Source organism: Mercenaria mercenaria, chromosome 7 (assembly GCF_021730395.1).
Source record: "Mercenaria mercenaria strain notata chromosome 7, MADL_Memer_1, whole genome shotgun sequence".
Lineage (NCBI taxonomy): Eukaryota > Metazoa > Mollusca > Bivalvia > Venerida > Veneridae > Mercenaria > Mercenaria mercenaria.
In genome coordinates this window covers 5,410,824-5,430,616 of record NC_069367.1, presented here as the reverse complement: position 1 = coordinate 5,430,616, position 19,793 = coordinate 5,410,824, and the positions used below count along the sequence as shown (strand labels likewise).

The 19,793-nt window shown below is 33.9% G+C and overlaps 1 protein-coding gene across 2 annotated transcripts in view; it reads left to right on the top strand.

Annotated features, from left to right (window-relative positions):
• LOC123555083 (thrombospondin-2-like) overlaps positions 1–19,316 on the top strand; it is a 39,362-nt gene extending 20,046 nt beyond the window's left edge. The window contains exons 1-11 of one of the 2 annotated variants that reach the window (XM_045345648.2): positions 7,411–7,676; positions 7,921–7,965; positions 8,290–8,369; positions 8,791–8,859; positions 8,997–9,129; positions 9,406–9,534; positions 9,859–10,029; positions 13,871–14,041; positions 14,419–14,586; positions 15,410–15,583; positions 15,998–19,316. In XM_045345648.2, coding sequence (XP_045201583.2) covers positions 7,661–7,676; positions 7,921–7,965; positions 8,290–8,369; positions 8,791–8,859; positions 8,997–9,129; positions 9,406–9,534; positions 9,859–10,029; positions 13,871–13,893 — 666 coding nt within the window. In that variant the 5' untranslated portion in view covers positions 7,411–7,660 and the 3' untranslated portion in view covers positions 13,894–14,041; positions 14,419–14,586; positions 15,410–15,583; positions 15,998–19,316. Of the gene's footprint in view, positions 1–7,410; positions 7,677–7,920; positions 7,966–8,289; positions 8,370–8,790; positions 8,860–8,996; positions 9,130–9,405; positions 9,535–9,858; positions 10,030–13,870; positions 14,042–14,418; positions 14,587–15,409; positions 15,584–15,997 lie in introns of those variants that run through there. The other variant, XM_053547420.1, reaches the window with a different exon arrangement.
• Positions 19,317–19,793: the final 477 nt, after the last annotated feature.

Here is a 19,793-nt window from a genome sequence, read left to right as displayed (position 1 = left end):
TTTTTCTGTGTCTGAATTTATAGCACACCGAACAGTTATAGTTCATATTGCATTTTATGCTTTTTGGTGGGAAAAAACCCAAGTGAGTAATGGTAAATTTTAACCGAGCACATGAAACTGAGACAAAAATTTTACGTTCCCCCTTTAGACAAAAAAAAAAAGTTTTAGAACAGTGATTTTGGCTTTCCGGCCCAAGCACCTTGGAAAAAATTTTATTGCCCAAGGGGGGCGAATTCAATTCCCCTCGGACAAAATTTTTTTTTTATTTCGCAATTTTAATATAGCTTAAAAAAAAAAAAACCTGTTTTTATGTTCATGGGATGACAAATTTGAAACTTAAATTTTTAAGAAAAATCATTTCTTTCAAAGTCCCAGAGCCAGACTTATAGCCAAACTATGGACGAAAATTTATAAAGAATACATAATTAAACTCAAAAATAAAAAAACGTTTAACGACAATACCATCAAAAATATTTCTTTAAAACTCGCTTAAAAAATCCCCGTTCAATTATTTTTTCGACCAACCGCTTTACTTAAAAAGGAGGGGCGCTTTTCATGGGTCACGGGGGCGTATTGTGAACTGTTCCCAAGACGATTTTAAAACATTGTCCTGAGGTCATTTCGTCCTTAGAGAGGTGGCATTTTTAAAAAAGGAGAAAAATTAGTACTGTTACAGAATCGAGGAAGACTGTTTTTGGTTTAATGCCCCTTCTAATTTAAAAAAGTTGAAAAAACGCAAAAAAACCCCCAAAACAAGCAAAAGTTAATTTTCATGAAGTACTTTACTTTTCTTGTTTTGTTGGATTAACGTGGGCACCGACAAAAATTTTAAGGGCTTGGGACTTTCCAGCTTTTATGGGGGAAAGACCCCCGGTCCCCTCCTTGCATTATTTCATCAAGGACGGCCACCGGAGTAGTAGACCCACCGACCTTCCGTTATGTATGGCTTCCTCACATGAAGAATTCTACGTCCCGAGTGAGGCTCGACCTATATCGACGAGGGACAAGTGATTTAGATTCAACGACTTTAACCATTCGGCAAAAGACGCCCCCGAAGTATATACACTCGTACTGAATGTAATGTAAGACTAAAGTATAGAAAGCGGAATATATCCTGCACCAGTGTAAAACATGATAGATTTTAATACATTTCGAATTTTTCCAAATAAGGAATAACCTAAGTTGACAGATAAACTATTGAAGTACAAATAATGCCTTAATTTATACAAAGATAGTTGTTCAAAATTTTGTACGTAGATAAAGTTTGCATTACGAAAATGCATGTAACTGAAACATGTTTGAAATAATTATTATTAAACATGATGAAATGCCATTTTTACTTCATTTTTTATCCTTATCATCTGATCATAAATGTTGGAAATCCAGTCAGTTTATATGCATTCTACTCTGTATGTAGCATTTAGAGCGCCATTTTCTTACCTGTAAATCGCGGCGATACACCGCAATTCACCGCGAACCACCGGTACCTCACCGCGATGCGCTGCGATATGTCTTCACAATACACCGCAATAGTTTCATTGCTTTTGATCGAGTTGGAAGCTGTAAAATGTATTACGGGGTTGTAGGGAAAAAAGCGCATCCACGCTAGGGTCCAGTCGCGGGAAAGCACTTTGAAAAATCCGCGAGCCAGGGACTGTATTTACACATTTTTTTTACCCTAACTGAAGAGCTCTTTCCACTATTTCTCGACATAGATAACCTTGCTGCAGATATGTTCCTTACGCTATTTGTGGTATTTGTTGCGCCATTATTTAGAATAATTGGCCGTAAGAGCGATGCATGTTGCACCCATGGTGTTATACATGTACTACTTTAAACAAGATTATAATAGTAATGGGGGAATCGGGGAATTCAACATTTTACTGTAGTGTAGGTCCTTATTCGGTTAGTATTCAATCGCTTTCAAATTATCTAAAAATGTGGTATATTAACAGATAACCTGTAAACTGACAGACAATATACTTATTTAATGATGTTCAAATCTATAAATGTATCGAAATTATTAAATTACATTTGTCCTCAAAATCGCGTGATGAAAAGAATAGTTTTACAATGGTACATTATATATAATTAAAGTTTATCTGCGAGTTTCAGTCATTTCCAAAGAAATTGATTTTACTGAAAAAAATACAGATAAGATCAAAGTTAAAAAAAGTGCTTGAAATGAGCGTTAAGCATTACATCTAAGTTCAGCTTGCAATGTTGAGGCCAAATGTAATTTTTATGCAGTATGCAAGTGATTTTAAGTCAGCGACCTTAACCATTCGGCAACGGAGGTCCCTAAATGGAGCAGAAATCTTTTTTGTAATGAATTCTTAACATTTTCAAAAAGATTGCCTTAACAAATGAAATAATAGTTTGAAGAATAGCAAATGTATTTTCTATAAAATGTTTTTAGAATACCTACTTTAAGATAGTCCACAACAATTTTTTCAAATGTAGTTTAACCTTGTGGATTATCGATATATAAATTACGTGTTTAACAAAAAACATATACATTATTTATATTTAACAATTAATGTTATCACGACATATTAAATTTTACGGAGATATTATTCTATATCTGTAACATTTAACGTATTTTATTTCTATACAAATGCTGAAGTGGAGAAAAGGTGAATAATTAAACTAATAATGATAGTGTTGCAAATGGAGAACATCAATCAAAGCGAGGTTATCCTCACCGATGTACATTGTATATGAAAATCTATCATTAATATGTCTCAAAAATACAATATAATACAATACAAGTTTTCTTTAAAGCAGGAGTAAATATGGCTTTGTATGGTGGCATATTTCTGCCTGGAGATAGCTAGGTAGTTATCACAATAATACTTTTATTTCTTATGGAGACATATTGTTTTTGCCCCGTCCGTCCGTTCGTCCTAACACTTCAGTTCCGATCAATAACTGGAGAACCATTTGACCTAGAGCTTTCAAACTTCATAGGATGGCAGTGCGTATTGAGTAGACGACCCCTTTTGTTTTGGGGTCACTACATCAAAGTTTAAAGTCAAAGGAGCCTGAACATGGAAAACCATTTCCGATCAATAACTTGAGAACAACTTGACCTAGAATGTTGAAACTTCATGATTGGACACGCAGAATAGATGATCCCTATTGATTTTGGTTTCACCCTGTTAAAGGTCAAGCTCACATGGGCCAGAACATGGAAATCAATTTCCGATCAGTAACTTAAGAACTATTTGACAAGGAACCGTAAATCTTCATAGGGTGATAGGACTTACAGAGTAGATGATCCCTATCATTTTGGGGGTTACTTCATAAAAAGGGGCCGCCCTTCCATCACACTTCATTTTCGATCAATAGCTGGAGAGTCATTTTACCTAGACCCTTCAGACTTCATATGTTGTTAGGGCTTACAGTAATGATTGCCCCTATTATTTTTGGAGTTACTTAATCAGAGATCAAGGTCACAGGGTCCTGAACATGGAAAACCATTTCTGATCAATAACATAACTTGAGAGCCATATGACTCAGAATGTCGAAACTTCATAGGACATGCAGAGTAAATGATCCCTATTGATTACTTGATCACAGGTCAAGCTCAAAGGGACCAGAACATGGAAAACGGTTTCAGATCAATAACTGTAGACCCATTTGACTCAGAACCTTCAAACTTCCTAGGATGATAGGACTTACAGGGTAAATTATTCTTATTGTTTTCGGGGTCACTTGAGCTAAGCTGTTGACTTTGGGGTAACACGATCAAAGGCTAAGGTCTGAACATGGAAACCCGTTTCTGATCAATGACTTGAGAACCAATCGGCCCAATATGTTGAACTAAGTGGAATTATCGGACGTGTCAGGTAGATGAGCCCTATTGCAGCCAACCATTATTGTATCTTCGACTTCCGCTCCTGTCCCCTAATGACTTCTTGCCTATCATGACTATGCATAGGGGGAGAAATGCGCTTTTTTACAAAAGCATCTTCTAGTTCTTTCATGAAAATGTTTAGCGCAAATATCGCGTTAATGTATAGAACTGCCACAAGATGCATGGTAACTACCACGGTGATATTTTCTAAACTTTCCAGCAAAGGTTTGCATTTTTTCCCGAAAACATTATCGCTATAAATTAGATTTCCGGGAAAGTTTATGCTATTGAGATAAACTTTTCGCAAATGTTTTAAATATCGAGATAAATTAAAAAATTCGTGATAGCTATCTAGCTAATGAATAGAGGCTATGGGCACTAAGTACCAAATCAAGATAATAATGTAAATAATCGCACTGATATTTTCAGGAAATTTTCGACTTTTTAGATAAATCTCTTTTCCGAAACCTTTGCTTTAACAAGATAATTCTTAAAGTATCGCGAAAGCTACCATCATTATTGCTTGTATCTATTAACCGACAACTGTACTGAACAAAAATCAAACATATATAGATTGCAATCATACACACATTAGCAAAGCAGTGCACTACTGAAGATCAATTAGCACATACCCACCAGTATGGCACATATAGCACCCATATGGCGCAACTATATGGCAACCAAGCACAGATATGTAGTACATATAAATCAGGAAGACAGCAAGCAGGAACTTAATGTATCAAAACGAGTGTCAGAAGACAGAAAGGGGTCAGAACAAAAGGGACAGGTATATCCCTCCCGGCATCAAGAGTGTAATAGACTCCCAAACTGATTGTAATTATTTTCTTCTCTGAAATGTTGTGAGAGTGAATTCCATAGGTTAGCAGCATAGACGAGGAAAGAGTTGACACCATAACCTGAAGCTCTTACCTGCACTATATTGGCTGTTCCAGTGTATCTTAAAGAATAATTTTGCTCTTAAATATTGATAGGGTCATGTAAATAACATGACCCTTGTTTATTTGCAGTATCTAACAATACTTTGAGGTGTTCCGATGACAATTTATGCTCTTCTTCAGACCACTATGGAAGAGTCCCTAATTAGTACCCCAAATCCCCTGGTAGGTATACTTTACAAATGTAATTTCATGCTCATTTTCTTACAGTAATCTAAGTGCTTTGATTTAATTTATTTGCCAACCACATTTGACACGGATTTCAATAGCTTAATAGGATATGATTAGATGACAACCACCAAATAAGCTGCAAGAATTTCAGTGGTAGCAGCTCGGGAGCAAGAAAAGCTAGGTAGCGGCTACTAGTAGCAAGAAAACCGATTTGTATACAAAAAACTACCAATAGCAGCTAGGTAGCAGGAAAAGGTAGTAGCTAGCCGCTAGTATAGTAGCAGATAACAATCAGCAGCTATGAAGCAGTAAAAAGTAGCAGGTAGCCGCTACTAGTAGCATTAAAACTAATTTGCATACGAAAAACCTTCAATAGCAGCTAGCTAGCGGCTACTGGTAGCAGCTACTTAACTGTTACCTAGCTGCTATTGGTAGCAAGAGGCCAATTATTTCTGTAAGGGTTATGCATCTTCTAAATATTATAGAAATATAGATGTTTGGAAACTTTTGTTATAAAGCGCTATACACCAAAGTAACTTCTATAAAGTATTCTTCTGAACGTACGTATGTTATAAAACCGCACTTGTCTGGAATTATCCAAAGAAGACACTGGGCAGATGGTATGGTCCATTTAATGTCTTACGTCATGGTTGTTTGTTGTTGTTTTTACAAGAGAATTCAGCAAAGAGGATAGAAACATCTCTCGGAGTTAGGATTTTTGTTATTGATGTCTCTGAACCCCTTGGGACAAACGGATGTGCATCCATAGTCAACTGGATTAACATGACTTCTCCAGATGAACTTTTACCAAACTGAAACTCAAACAGGTTTAGTAGCATCTGAAATTTTACAATGGCACCTCAGTCACATTGCACTTGGGCAAGCAAGCGCGCTCCTAAAATATGATATGTCGGTTGGAGTTTTACTTGATAAATTTGATGGAAATCAAGCTTTCCAAAGATTTAATACACAATTCAGAAATTTGAAGTAAATTATAAAGTGGGACAAGGTTGACCACAATCTGTCGCTCATCTGAATGCTTGTAAATTTTAATTATTTAAGGCTGTGTCATGTATATTCTGTAACAAAGTGAAAATATAGCAAGTTTGATCTAAGTTATTTTACTTAAGCAATATTTTCAATTACCAATCTTATCCGTGATCTTGAAATGAAGATTGCTCACAAGACAAAGTCTATTTATATTGCGATTTTGATTAATTCAAGGACCATAACTCTATTGTTATTAAAGCAATTTTGTACATTATCAGTCTTGTCCTAGCTCTTGTGAACATAATGCTTTATAGTGTACGTTTAATTGGTATAAGTTTTCTGATAACTGCGAGTATCACGGAATTTCTAAATAACAGAATTCAAGGTTTATAACAACGGTAGCTTTTAAATCATTTTTTCGCATCATTTTGAAGACCAATTTTTAACCTTTTTAATATACATCACAGAACGTTTCAACAAACGAATTTATTTTGTGGCAAATTTTGTTTTCTATCGTTTATGGGCATCAAGATCAAAACCATTTCCATTTCCATAAAGTATAACTAAAAAAAGTGATTGTATGTGCCTTTACACAGTTTTTGGCGGTCTTCTTGCCATGAAAGTAGCATGTTGCGGTATCTCCACCACATCAAACATTTATGTGAATATTGATATAAAAAATTAGCTTGTAGCCTTAATTAACACAGGAAGTGTTCAGGACTGGACTATCAATAAATGTGGCCGCTAATTTAATGCCTTGACAAAGTAAAATACAACGTATAGCAAGTTTGACTAACTTAAGGGTCATAACTCTGTAAGCTTCATGAAGTTAACTCAAGAAACGTATCTTATATACAATGTGAAAAAAGTAATTCGGACAAATTCAAGGGCAATAATTAATTGATGACATTAAATATTGCGATTTAAGGGCTTTTCTGAAATTGTGTGACCAATTTTTTGCAAGTTGGCATAGGTGTTACATATTGATAGAAAATATTATAAAATTCAAATTAATGCAGTGCTAAAGCTTATTTTAAGTCCAAACTTATACGAATACATGTACACATGTTAGACAGCAGAGACATCAACTGCACTACAACAATGTAATGGCGGACGTTTCGCTTTAGATTTCAATCGTGTAACCCCTTGTCACGATTTACAACTTAGTGTGTCGTGGGAAAGAACAGAAAGCGTTTTAAAAGGGTTTGTTCTATAATTTGAATTGTAGTCTAAGGACAATTACCTTACTATGATTAATTAAACAGTACTAGGATTGTAGGTTTGTCACGCTGTGCCATTTAAATCGTTCAAATGTTATATAACTTCTTACAAGATAAGAAAAATAGGGAATTTGTTATTTCAGTGCAACTTACTTCTAGTTTAGTTTAGTATCTAAATCGTGTAACCCATAGCTCATTTCAAAACCTCTGGTGTCTTGGGAATGAACATTATGTACCATTTTAAGGTTTGGCCTGATAATTTGAACCAGACAACCAGGACACTTACCTCACGATTTATTAGCAATCATGAAGAAGTTCATAATTTATGTCTGTCATGCTGCTAAAATGTTATCTATATAAGATGAGATAAAATAGGAACAATTTCATTTTGGTGTAACCGTTTGGACAAATCGATTGAGAAGTAAATTGTCTACTCTACTTCAGACAATTAAGGAACAAAGAAAATGGAGTTTCGTCTTTGTATGTATCCACATATTTTCAAATAATCGTTAAAATATTTCGGTATCGTTTTTATATCATTTCCACAATTTGTTCGTTGTACGTTTAAAGGTTATATCTTTGACATGTAATAACAATATGAAATTTAAAAAAAAAGTATTTCCTAAATATTTTGTACTTCTAATTAATATTCAATTTGCCGTAGGAAAGCTTTTAATAAATGCAGTTATTTGAAACTAAACATTGAGTATTTATGATATTTCAGATTGTTTTGCCTTGGTGTTTTTAGCAGTTACTATAGCATGTACAGGTCAGTACAATATGTCACAAGTCACATTCTATGAGAATCGTTAAGTTAAATCCATTTGAAATAAATTTATATTTCAGACTTTACATATCGTTTGCATATTTTATTATTTTAATGTCATAGAGATAACGTTTGCTGGCGTGTTATGGACTTTCTATTACGATATCTATTGCAAATCATATTTTGTCTGAGAATCATTTAATTATTAGAGAAGTTATTAAATCATTTTAGTTGTATGGAAAGTGTATTGTTTCCATGGATGTATTAAGACAAATGGATACTAGTCACATATTCTGTGTGTATGAAAGTTGCCATTTAACTTTTTAGATGCCCTTGATTGTTACACGTGTACCAATGCTACCTACGTGTCCGAATGCAAATCTACAACAACCTGTAATGCAGGAGAGGTATGCATACATTTTATGAACGTTTATCACCTTTCTACATAGCAATGTCATGTCCAGTAAAATATTAGCATTTCGTACACAATTGCTTATCTGATATGACTGAGTCAGATACTAAGTTTTTAACTCTATAAAAAGGAAATACTATATTTTCTTTATTCATCTGGACACTGCTTGACCTTTTGTCAAAATTGATAACGCATCACTATCTCCTAACAGACGTAACTCATTCATTCTAATTTCGATATAAATTTTAGAAGTTTTTGCAGTGTTTTTATTGTTCTTATTTTCAATCAAAGAAGGTATTGTTAATTGATATCAAATTATGTCTATTATTAAAATATACATATTGTCAAACTATGTGTAGTTTGACAATTGTATACGGATAAAAATGACATTCTGTTTAACGTTTTCTTTATTTTAGATTTGTTTCTCCGACCACATTCAGACGCCCCACGGAATGTTGTATTCATTTGGATGCCGAGCAGAAGCGGTAAAGAGCATTTTTGTAAACGTTTAAGATCAATTAAACAGACTACAATCAAACGAAAATTACCTGTATAAAAATTATCTGAACATTTGCCAGTAGAAATGACGCAAATGTAATTGATATGCATGACCATTTTGCAGAAATGTAGTTCGATAATACAAGACGGGAACAGCGCTGGTTCCGGATCTATTGTTGGTCGATCAGCTTCGATGGGAACTTGTTCAGAATGTTGCAAGAACCAACACTGTAACAGACAGCTTTGTCAACACTCATATAAGTTTCTAGTATGCATATTTCCAAAAAGTTGAACAACTTTATCTAAAGCAGAAGATTCTTTGGAAACATGAAGTGCTATCAAACAGACGTGGTCAATATCATGCACCTTAAACATATAAACTCTTGTTAGGTGTCACAATGCAGCGTGCTGATATATGTATATATAAAAACAGCTGTATCATAAATCAGCACAGTTTTATTCTAATATTCTGTGTTAGCATGTTTATAATCTTGTAAAGATTAAAGGAAATTGACACCGAACCAATGTTATAGTTTCAGACAAAGAATGCTCTGATGGTACAGAAATGAATTGCAAAAGTGTTGGTAGCCTTGTTAACATCTGTACTGACACCCAACATGCCAAAACTGTTTGTGAGAGGTTTTGTGGATTGTGTAGTTATGGTAATTCTTTATAAGAGCTTTATTTTTAAATTTATGGTACAATATGTACATACTTTAGTATTTAAAAAACTCTAGGGTAGGTTCTGTCTGTAGCTAGAATATATTACGTGATTTGGAGAACTGACCTAACTGGAATAATCATAACATATACGTAAAGACAATGTTTATATCTAAATATCGGAACGATATTGGGTTTACCAAAATAGTAAAGAAAATAAACCTTATTCTTGCTAACTAACAGTTACACTTGTCTAGGAACAACATTTCAATCTATTGTATATGTGTTCTTCAAATCAGTATGCAATTTAATATATTTGGTTACAGCTGATGGATCTTGGTCAACGTGGTTGACATGGTCGTCATGTGATGTTACATGCGGAAATGGTACTCAGACCCGGATACGCAAATGCACAGAACCCAGTCCTTCAGGTGGTGGCCACGACTGTGCAGGAATGTCACAGGAGGCACAGACTTGTACCGAGGAATCTTGTCCAGGTATTCCTTAGTTTACGCTATGCTTGTTCACTGACACAAGACCATAAAGAAAATAACATTACAGTCGTTTGCATATGTAGGCGAAACATTAACAAAAAAAAACAACAAAAAACAAAACAAAGAAAAAGAAAAACAACGAGAATGTCGCAGTATTCCCAGTTGTACACTTACGGCCATTTATAACCCGACACCTATAGAATGCCATGTACACGGCCTGTAAACACTGGCTCGTCCTCTTTGAGGAGATGAATTGAAAAAAGAGCCAACGATACTTCCGAGGCGGCGCTAATGACCGAAACTTTATGCAGAATGTAAACAAAGAAGAAGGGTGAGTTGATTGTTTCCTTTCTCAGTTAAATGTAAGGCCCTATTTAAAAAAATAACCAATGTAGTTCCACTCAGAAATGATTATACTTTTTATATATGCAGGCCATTTTGCAAGGTAAATGCATTCCTTGACGTGAGAACTTCTGAAAGTTGGAAAATGGGGCAAGTTCGAACCAAAAGTGGAGATTTTCCAATATATTTCGCCCTAATTTACACAAATAAGAGTAGACATACATTGTACCAATTTTTCTCATAATGGTATGTTAAATTTGAATTATTTATGTGTTTTAACGGCGGGTTTTACCCCTCTATGCTCAATTTTGGCTAAGAGGAGGAGCCAAAGCCTTGGAGGAGGCGCAAAAGTCCAGAGTGGGAGCCACTGACCAGTTCTTTTCCTGGGTGATTAACACTCGTATAAAGCGTTTTCGTTCTCGCATTGTAATATCTATTCCGTTTTAATGTTTGTAATTTGATGCTTGAAATTGTATTATACTACCCAAATGCACATACTCTACCTAAAATAACAAGAGCTGTCCGTAAGACAGCGCATTCGACTTTTCTCAGTGCTTGACTCTGAATTAGAGCTTTGTCAGTAAAACTTTATAAAACTTTAACCAAAACAATCTAAGTTAGGAAGGGCATAACTCTGTCAAAATTCAAATCAGAGTTATGAGGTTAATTTCTCCTGGGACAGACTTTGATAGTAAATAACTATTTTAAGTTTCAAGTCAATAGCTTTGATAGTAACAGAGCTATCTGACTTAACCAAAAACTTTTACCAAAAAGTCTAAGTTAAAAAAGGGGCATAACTCTGTCAAAATTCAAATCAGAGTTATAGGGATCGTATCTCCTGGTGTAGACTTTGAAAGTAATAAACTATTTTAAGTTTCAAGTCAATAGCTTTGATAGTAACAAAGATATTTGATGCTATCAAAAGGGTTCACCAAAAATTCTAAGTTAAAAAGGGGCATAACTCCATCAAAATTCAAATCAGTGTTATAGAGATTAATTCTCCTGGTGTAGACTTTGATAGTAAATAACTATCTTAAGTTTCAAGTCAATAGCTTTGATAGTAACAGAGATAATTGACTTTATAAATAAAACCAACGCCGACGTCAACGCCGGTGAGAGTGCAATAGCTCTACTTTTTCGAGCTAAAATATGTGTATGTATCAATGCAACGGCTACACAGTTTAATGATAAATGGTCAATTTTAATGTAAATGTTTGAAAGGAATCGCAAAGAAAGGATTCTCACTTCTGTATGATATTATTACTTTTGCTCGTTCCAGATGGGTCTGTTTAAAGGCAAACGTAGGAAAGGGTTATCATTAACAAAGAAAAAGAACGACGTAACATACAATTGTAAAAGAAGTGAAAATAAAACACAGCAAAGCACATCAAATTTACACGAACACTTTAGAAATGTAACCACGAGCACCCCAAATAAAAAGAAGCGCAAGAGAACGGCTGTCACCAGCATTAAAGTGAATACATTCAGATCTCCTTTGCACAAACAAATGTAAAGTATTATCGCCGATTGTTCGCTTGTACAATACACACATCAGGACCGGAAATAGTAATACTTCTTGCGGAAATGATGGCTATTTATTCTGCAAGGCCATTAATCAGCTTAGTGTATCTGTAAATTAAGCAAAACAGTTGTGCAATTTGACATTTGGTTTTATACTTGCTACTAAGTAAAATATTTGATTAAACTTTGAAGCGCTATTTCTGGGTGCATACATGGCGCTAAATACAACGTCCACGTGACGTAAACATAATATCGTTTTGACGATTTAAGCATTGCTAGTCATGTTAGAATGTACACTTTATTTATAAAACTCCCTCGATATTTTTGCTAATATGTTTTTTTTATCTTTTCAGTATATTTATGTCTTTTCTAATTCATTGAGAAACAAATGTTTTAAGAGTTTATTTGAAAGCATAAATAAAATCGATTAAGGTAGTGATACTATATGATTTAAATATAAGAAATGATATTTTTCGGTATTCCTCAGAATAGGATCGGTAAATCAATGAATCGCGCTAGCTGGAAATTAAGTATCAACATACATGTTTCCTTACAAACGTTTTTTTAAATAAAATTAGAAAACTGTATTATAATTCTGTAACTGTAACCTCAGTAACGGTCAATACCCATTTTGACTGTGTAGCATTAATTAAAAACAAAGTCTGACAGCAAATATTGCCTCAACAGATGCCATTATATTTACAAACTCCCAGTACTAAATAATAACTCAATATGACTTTGACTGCAGAACGACTGACAAACGGACAAGGATAAGACAAACCCTATATAAAACGTGCGGTTCGACCGGGGAATAAATATCTAACGTTTTCAGTTTCATCGTTATCGTTAGAATATCTGGGAGAAGTATTTTGAGTGTTAGCATTTTCATATATATGTAATCGAACTAAGTAATTTACAAGTAAACAAAAATATTTATTTAACATTTGTAAGTACCCAGTGAAGCACATATTGCAATTGCATTTCAAGACTACTAAAAAGTTAACACTAACTATTAAAAATTTCAAAATGCGTTGGACACGAAAACCGCTGTGCATTAGGAAATGTCCCTTTCATAAAAAATATCATAATTATACAACTTATAACGCCATGATAGCCCATCATTAGACAAGTGAAAAAGAAAAAAAGAAGAGCAAATATATCACAATACATTCTAAGAAAATGAATAGGATGTTGTTACAATATCATCCATCAGATGTTTGTCACAATCAAAGGGAACCATGATAAAGCTCTGGTATGTGAGAATTAATGATACATTAAAAAAATCTCAATTTCATGGTGCTTTGGCTCCCACTCCGGTTCTTAGCGCCTCCTCTGCGTCGATGGCTCCTCCACATGGTGTTAAATGGACATGTACGGGATAAACACGCTAGTAAACCACATAAATCATGCAGTACCAATATATGCTTTTCAGCAAGATTGATGCAGTGACTAAAAAATCTTAAATTTGTGTAAATTAGGGCGAAATATATGGGAAAATGTCTACTTTTGGTTTGGTCTTGCTCTATTTTCTAACTTTCAAAAGTTCTCACGTCAAGGAATGCATTTACCTTGCAAAATGGCCTGCATATATAAAAAGTATAATCATTTCTGAGTGGAACTACATTGGCTGTTTTTGAAATAGGGCCTTACATTTATCTGAGAAAGGAAATAATCAACTCACCCTTCTTTTTTGTTTACATTCTGCATAAAGTTCCGGTCATTAGCGCCGCCTCGGAAGTATCATTGGCTCTTATTTCAACTCATCTCCTCAAAGAGGACGAGCCAGTGTTTACTGGCCGTGTACTTGTCTAATATGAAATAAATATCTATTCCTCTCTAGTTCTCTTTAATTGTGCACACTTTTTTTCAATGCTTACAAGACGACGAATTTTTTCAGTCTGTAAACTTACTGCGGGTCTATCTCAATAGCAAATTGACACTTTTTAGACGGTTAACGTTTGAAATGACATACTTGTTTTAGTACATGGAGCATGGGCAACTTGAAACACATGGGGAAGCTACAGTGCCACATGTGGTATTGGTCTACAGAGGAGAGATAGATCATGTTCAGCGCCATATCCAGGACCCAATGGCAATCATTGTTTCGGGGACTCGAGAGACGACCAAATATGTTTAGCTAATACCTGTCATGGTAAATGTTTATAAAAAAAAGGATATCTCTTCTATAAGAACATTTAATTTTGCAGTTTCAATAATATAAATTGTAATCAAACCAAGCTGTCTTTATTCTTTAAACAAATGGAGCTTCACTTTTGACCGACGCTAGTTAGATATCAGCGCGTTTCAGTTTAGGAATATTTTGATATTTGTTAATACAATAAGTGTAGACAGAAAGAACCTTTTAAATTTCAGGACGAAATTACATTACATATCATTTCTTTTTATCGTTGCTAGATCTAAGGTTATACTACAAGGAATTACTAAGATAAGAACATATGTACGATATATAAAAAGGAAACATATATGTAGCAAAGAAATTATTATCAAGTCACACTTTAATTACAACAGATGGTGATTGGTCCTCTTGGCAAGCTTGGAGAACTTGCAGCAGAACGTGTGGAGATGGTATACGGTCTAGGTCAAGGTCATGTGACAACCCGCTACCATCTATACAAGGAAAATACTGCCAAGGGGATTCTTATCAAGTTGAAACGTGTAACATGCAATCATGTCCAGGTTAGTTTTATGAAAACGACATAAACTATACGGTAATAGAATAATATACACAAACTGAATGAAACTAATACTAAAGTACATATTAGAAACTAATACCCGAAGTCCGAGGTTGTGACTCAATTTGTTTAAATACATGTCCTCAGAAATAAATTTTCGTATTTCTGTTCAAGTTCAGACTTTAGATTTACAGACCGGTCAATGGCACAAACTGGACCGGCGCATTATAATTATAAGAAATCATATACAAATAATTATTATAGAAATTTTGTTGTGTAAGGAGCATTGCAAATATTTAAGTATTTAAACTGATAATTATCTGTTACTTCTTGCTTGTTATTCAATATAGTTATATCAAATATTATTCAATAGTCTTTCACATAACAGTCGAAATCATCTTTGCACGTACATGTACATTTGTTTCGCTCCTCACAGTCTATCATTTTGACAAGTTTATATGAATCACATTCCAGTTCAGTAATTGCAAAAATATTACTCTGACAAAAATAATGAATAATGTACAGAATGTCCGATAATAAGATAAAGTTCAAACAGAGTTATGGTATTGTTTTCTGCTCTATCTAAATTGTTCTGTAAGGAGCATTGCGAATATTTAAACAGATAAGTATCCGTTACTTGTTTGAAAATATTCACTTTCCACATTTACTTTGTCTTAAAAGGTTAGTTAAACACATATCCGATCATTCTTTTAAATTCTTCAGTCTTCAAATCTAGGTAGTAATCCTTTCATATCTGAATATATGACTAATTAAAACTAATGAAACAGGTTAAGATCAGATAAGTATATAATCAAGTTATCTTTCAGTAACAAATGGAGGATGGGGATCCTGGACATCATGGACAAGTTGTACCGCCAGCTGTAACGGAGGACTTCAATCACGTCAACGTAATTGTAACAACCCAAAACCTTCCGTTGGTGGAGATTTATGTAATGGCAGTTCATCTGATGTACGCCTGTGTAACCAACAACATTGTCCAAGTAAGACATTTTCATTCTTTGTGCGTTATTAAACATTTCTTCCACTCGACTCGAAGTCTATCATTATGACAAATTTATTTGGGTCACCTTCAAGTTTAGTAGCTGCAAAATTATGCTCTGACAAAAAAGTAGTACAGCAGTAGGTCTGATAATACAATTAAGTCCAAGTCTAGTTATAGTATTGTTTTCTGCACTTATTTTCATCGTCTTTAAGTTATATAAATAAGATTATCATACAATTAGCCTTATTGGGGTAAATATACTATTGAATACGATACCAATATTTCATATGCAATACACATGTATCACTTTATGCCAGTTTAGCTGTCGGAGATATCCATCTATTTATTTAGACTTCAGGGTCAAACAATCTTTGTTTGGATTATCGTGAAAAAATATTTTTATCTCTTGTAGGAACAAAGGCAGCTTTCTTGGTTGGATCTGCGACTAGACTGAGTAGTGGAACAGTACGATTTTCTCACGTTCACCTAAACGAAGGTTCCGAATACAACTCTTCCTCTGGCATGTTTACATGTTACATTCCTGGAGTATATTCTTTTATCGCAAATATAATTGAAAGTGGTAGTGGTAATAATTACATAACTTGTCACATTAGAAAGAATGGTTCTTCTTACGTCAATATGTATTCCCGGCAGGGAAAAATAGATAGTAGTAAGTATTCAACAGACGGCTGGGGAACAGCTACAGGAGCAGCTACATTTCATCTTGTGAAAGGAGATCGTGTACACGTCTACTGTGACAGTAGCACTGGAACAGTCCTTCGCTACTCTTCATTTAGTGGCTTTCTTGTTAGTGCTGATCCTTGATATAAGAAATAATAAATCTGTTCCTATATTTTATCAGTTAATAAAATATGGGCAGGAGTTTGGATGCGTAATAATTAAATCACGAGTGCGTAGCACGAGTGGTTTAATTATTCGCATCCGAACGACTGCTCTTATTTTATTAACTGATAAAATTATTGGAACATATTTATTATTCCGATTCTAACAACGCAAATAATTTTTATTTTACAGTAAGTACATTTTCAGCGTAATACGTCATTCGGATCATATGCAGTTACAATTTACCCCTATGGTTAGAAAGTGTTGCATAGGCAGCGGAACGTATAGATATTAGTTCCTTTTTATTAGAATTTTGAAAAGTATTCATAAACTAGTTATCGAACAGCTCGCAAATTATATATGAATAGAACAATCGAATTCGGTAACTTGACACTGTGTTACGAGTTACAAGCATAACTTTTATATGACGTCACATCATTATCTGCTATTGATGCACGTAAGAATGTTTTGTTTAAAACATATTAAAATATCAAAAATATCAATAAAGGCAAACGTTTTATTATCTCGCCCCATTTGAGAAAATAAGAGAATACCATTTATAAGAAAAACAGAGGTGTAAATGATTATTACCAGAAAAAGTTGTTTTTCTGTAAAAGTCTCAATTTCATTTGTATAGTACCAGTAACACATCTGCATGAAAAATACCAAGTTTCAGCTTGATAAATCAGTTTTCCAGGTTTTATGGCATTTTCAGTAACGCGGGTCCCTGCGCCAATTTTCCTTCAAAACTGATGTCGCGACATAATTTTAACCAGTTCTTCTAGCCAGAGCTGGTTTTTGCCCTATTTCATAAATTTTCACCATAATTTGCAAGCAAATTACACATTAACACTTTGAAATATACCAAATGTCCCCTCTGAAAGATATAGATGGGCATAAATTAGAGTGCAAATTTGCATATTTTTTTTTTTAAATACCCCCAAAACAGTAAAAATGTGATTTTTTTGGTTTTTATCAATTTTTGCAGCAAAATTTCAATAAAATGCTCATTTTTATCAAAATCTGACTAAACTAGTTCATTTATATCAATATCTGGACAAATCTCAATTTTTGCCCACATTTTCTTATAGATCACAATAGCCCAAATAGTTTTCCCTATATATTCTATATAAAACTGACCTTTTTCAAACAGCTACCAAACATAGCTAGACCCATTTCAGAGAACAAATCCTTACCTCATTTTAAAGAGTTATGATAAAACTGATATAAAATGAAGAGAAAAGTAGGGGTCATGTATCTTCTAAGAGAGATTTCTCGGGTCACATTTACTTACTGTAAACTGACATCAAAATCACACTGCTGTGACCTGGAAGTACTACTCATACTAAAACTGAGCTTGACTTCACCAAATACAACCTGCTCTCCCATTTTTCCTACCAAAATGTCAACAATACATCCACAATGAAATTTAAACAAAAACTAGCCTCAATTTAGACCTCTGTTGCCATGCCAAGTGAAAAATTAGTGTTCAAATACCTGGCAGCCATTACGCGACTAGATGGCTCCCACGCTGGTTCCTTTAGTTTAGTTAGGCCTCAAACAAACGTTAAATGTTCTTTTTATACAGAGTATACACCAATGACGCTTTTTGTTATCACATTGTTACCACAATTTCATAACATTTCTTCTAGTTTGTAAGTAGTAGTTATAATAGAGGAGAAATACAAATGAAAATAAAATTCTTCTTTATTATTAACAGAGATAGAAACAAAACATTAATAACGTTGCAAATTTGAGTAAACTGAGACAGAATTTGACGGATATTCATAACCATTTTGATCATTTTTAGCTGAAATTTTATTATTATTAACTAAATCTTTACCTCACACAAAATACAAAACAATGTGTGATCTATGGTGAGCTTGGTGTAACTCCCCTGGGTAAGTTAGAAGTAGAGTTTTAAGGTAGTTCTGCACGTGGATCAAGATTTTGTCTATAAATATAACATTTGATAAAACCCTATTTTTCAAAACGTAGAAAATTCGGCAAGATAAAAATGCTAGCGCCTTGTGCTTGATTTTGCCAGAATTATTTGATAAGAACGGACCTAATTCAAGATTTTTACCGGACAGGGAAATCAGTTTTAATAAAATTTCCAGTGATAGAAGTTTTCCGTATTCTTTTTTTCTTTTTCTTTTTTTTTTTCTTTCTTTTTTTTTTTTTAATATAATATGATATATAATTAGCTGAAAAAAATTATTAACAATATCCGCATATTTTTTTGCTGATTTTAAAGCATTGTTTGAAATAATTGTAATTGCCGGCATTTTAAATAGAATGTTTTATCTTTTGAAAGATTATAACGTTGAGGTTCAAATTAAATAAACAACTGATTTCATCTCCTTAGCCAAGTCAAGGCTTTATTCTTCGATATCCGGATAAATGGCGTTATCGCATTTTAGAGGTCAAAGTAACACTTAGCTTTTGTCTATCACGCAACTTTGAAATTGCTTGTGCTATCCGTTTTAATTTGGCTGTATTGTTTGAAACAATGAGGCGGCATGTCAAAACGTAACGGGATCAGCATTGCGGCCCGTTGGACATTAAATATTCTTGTTATATATACCATGAATGTCTGACATTGTAAATATTATGTATTGCTCGTTCATGTAGCGATTTAAATATTAAGTCAATTAAATTTTGTGTTTTGTTTCGGAAACATTATTTAATATATTGCTGTAATTGGGGTGATGTATACAATAGTGAAATATATTTGTGCATATCATATTAGGTGGTTAAACACCTGATTGTGGAAGTCGGTGTATGCCTGGAAGTAGAGATTGATTATTCGTTTTCCGCGGCTACACTGATTGCAAAAATGTAAAATGTAAAATGAAATCATTTCATTGCTTAATTAAAACATATAAAGTACAGCATATTTTTCTTTTATCCTAATGTCATCCCTACTGAATTTCTGCCAGTTTGGCTACTGAGACACCTGCAGACATTGATCAATTAATAATTTACCGATATTAATTAATGCAGGTACTGTCACCATAATTAAACTAGCTGGCAGCTTGCTAACCGTTCAGTTACAAGATTCGCCTGTGACAGGACTCGAAACTTCGACCTCCATTAACTAACCGCAGCTCAACTTATACCTGTATATATATTTCGCTACGGATATTTAATACATGACATTGTAATTATTTCATTTTTTTCTACTGTAATTACATTTACAATATGATATATTCTTTTGTGAATGGAAACAGTGACGACATACATCCGTTTAGCCGGTTGTCAACGGGACGGTAAAATTGTGTAGCAAAAACGTGGGAATAGGTTTTAACCATTAAGATAAATAATAGGACTTGGGTACCTTGTGGGTTTTGGTTAATTACAGC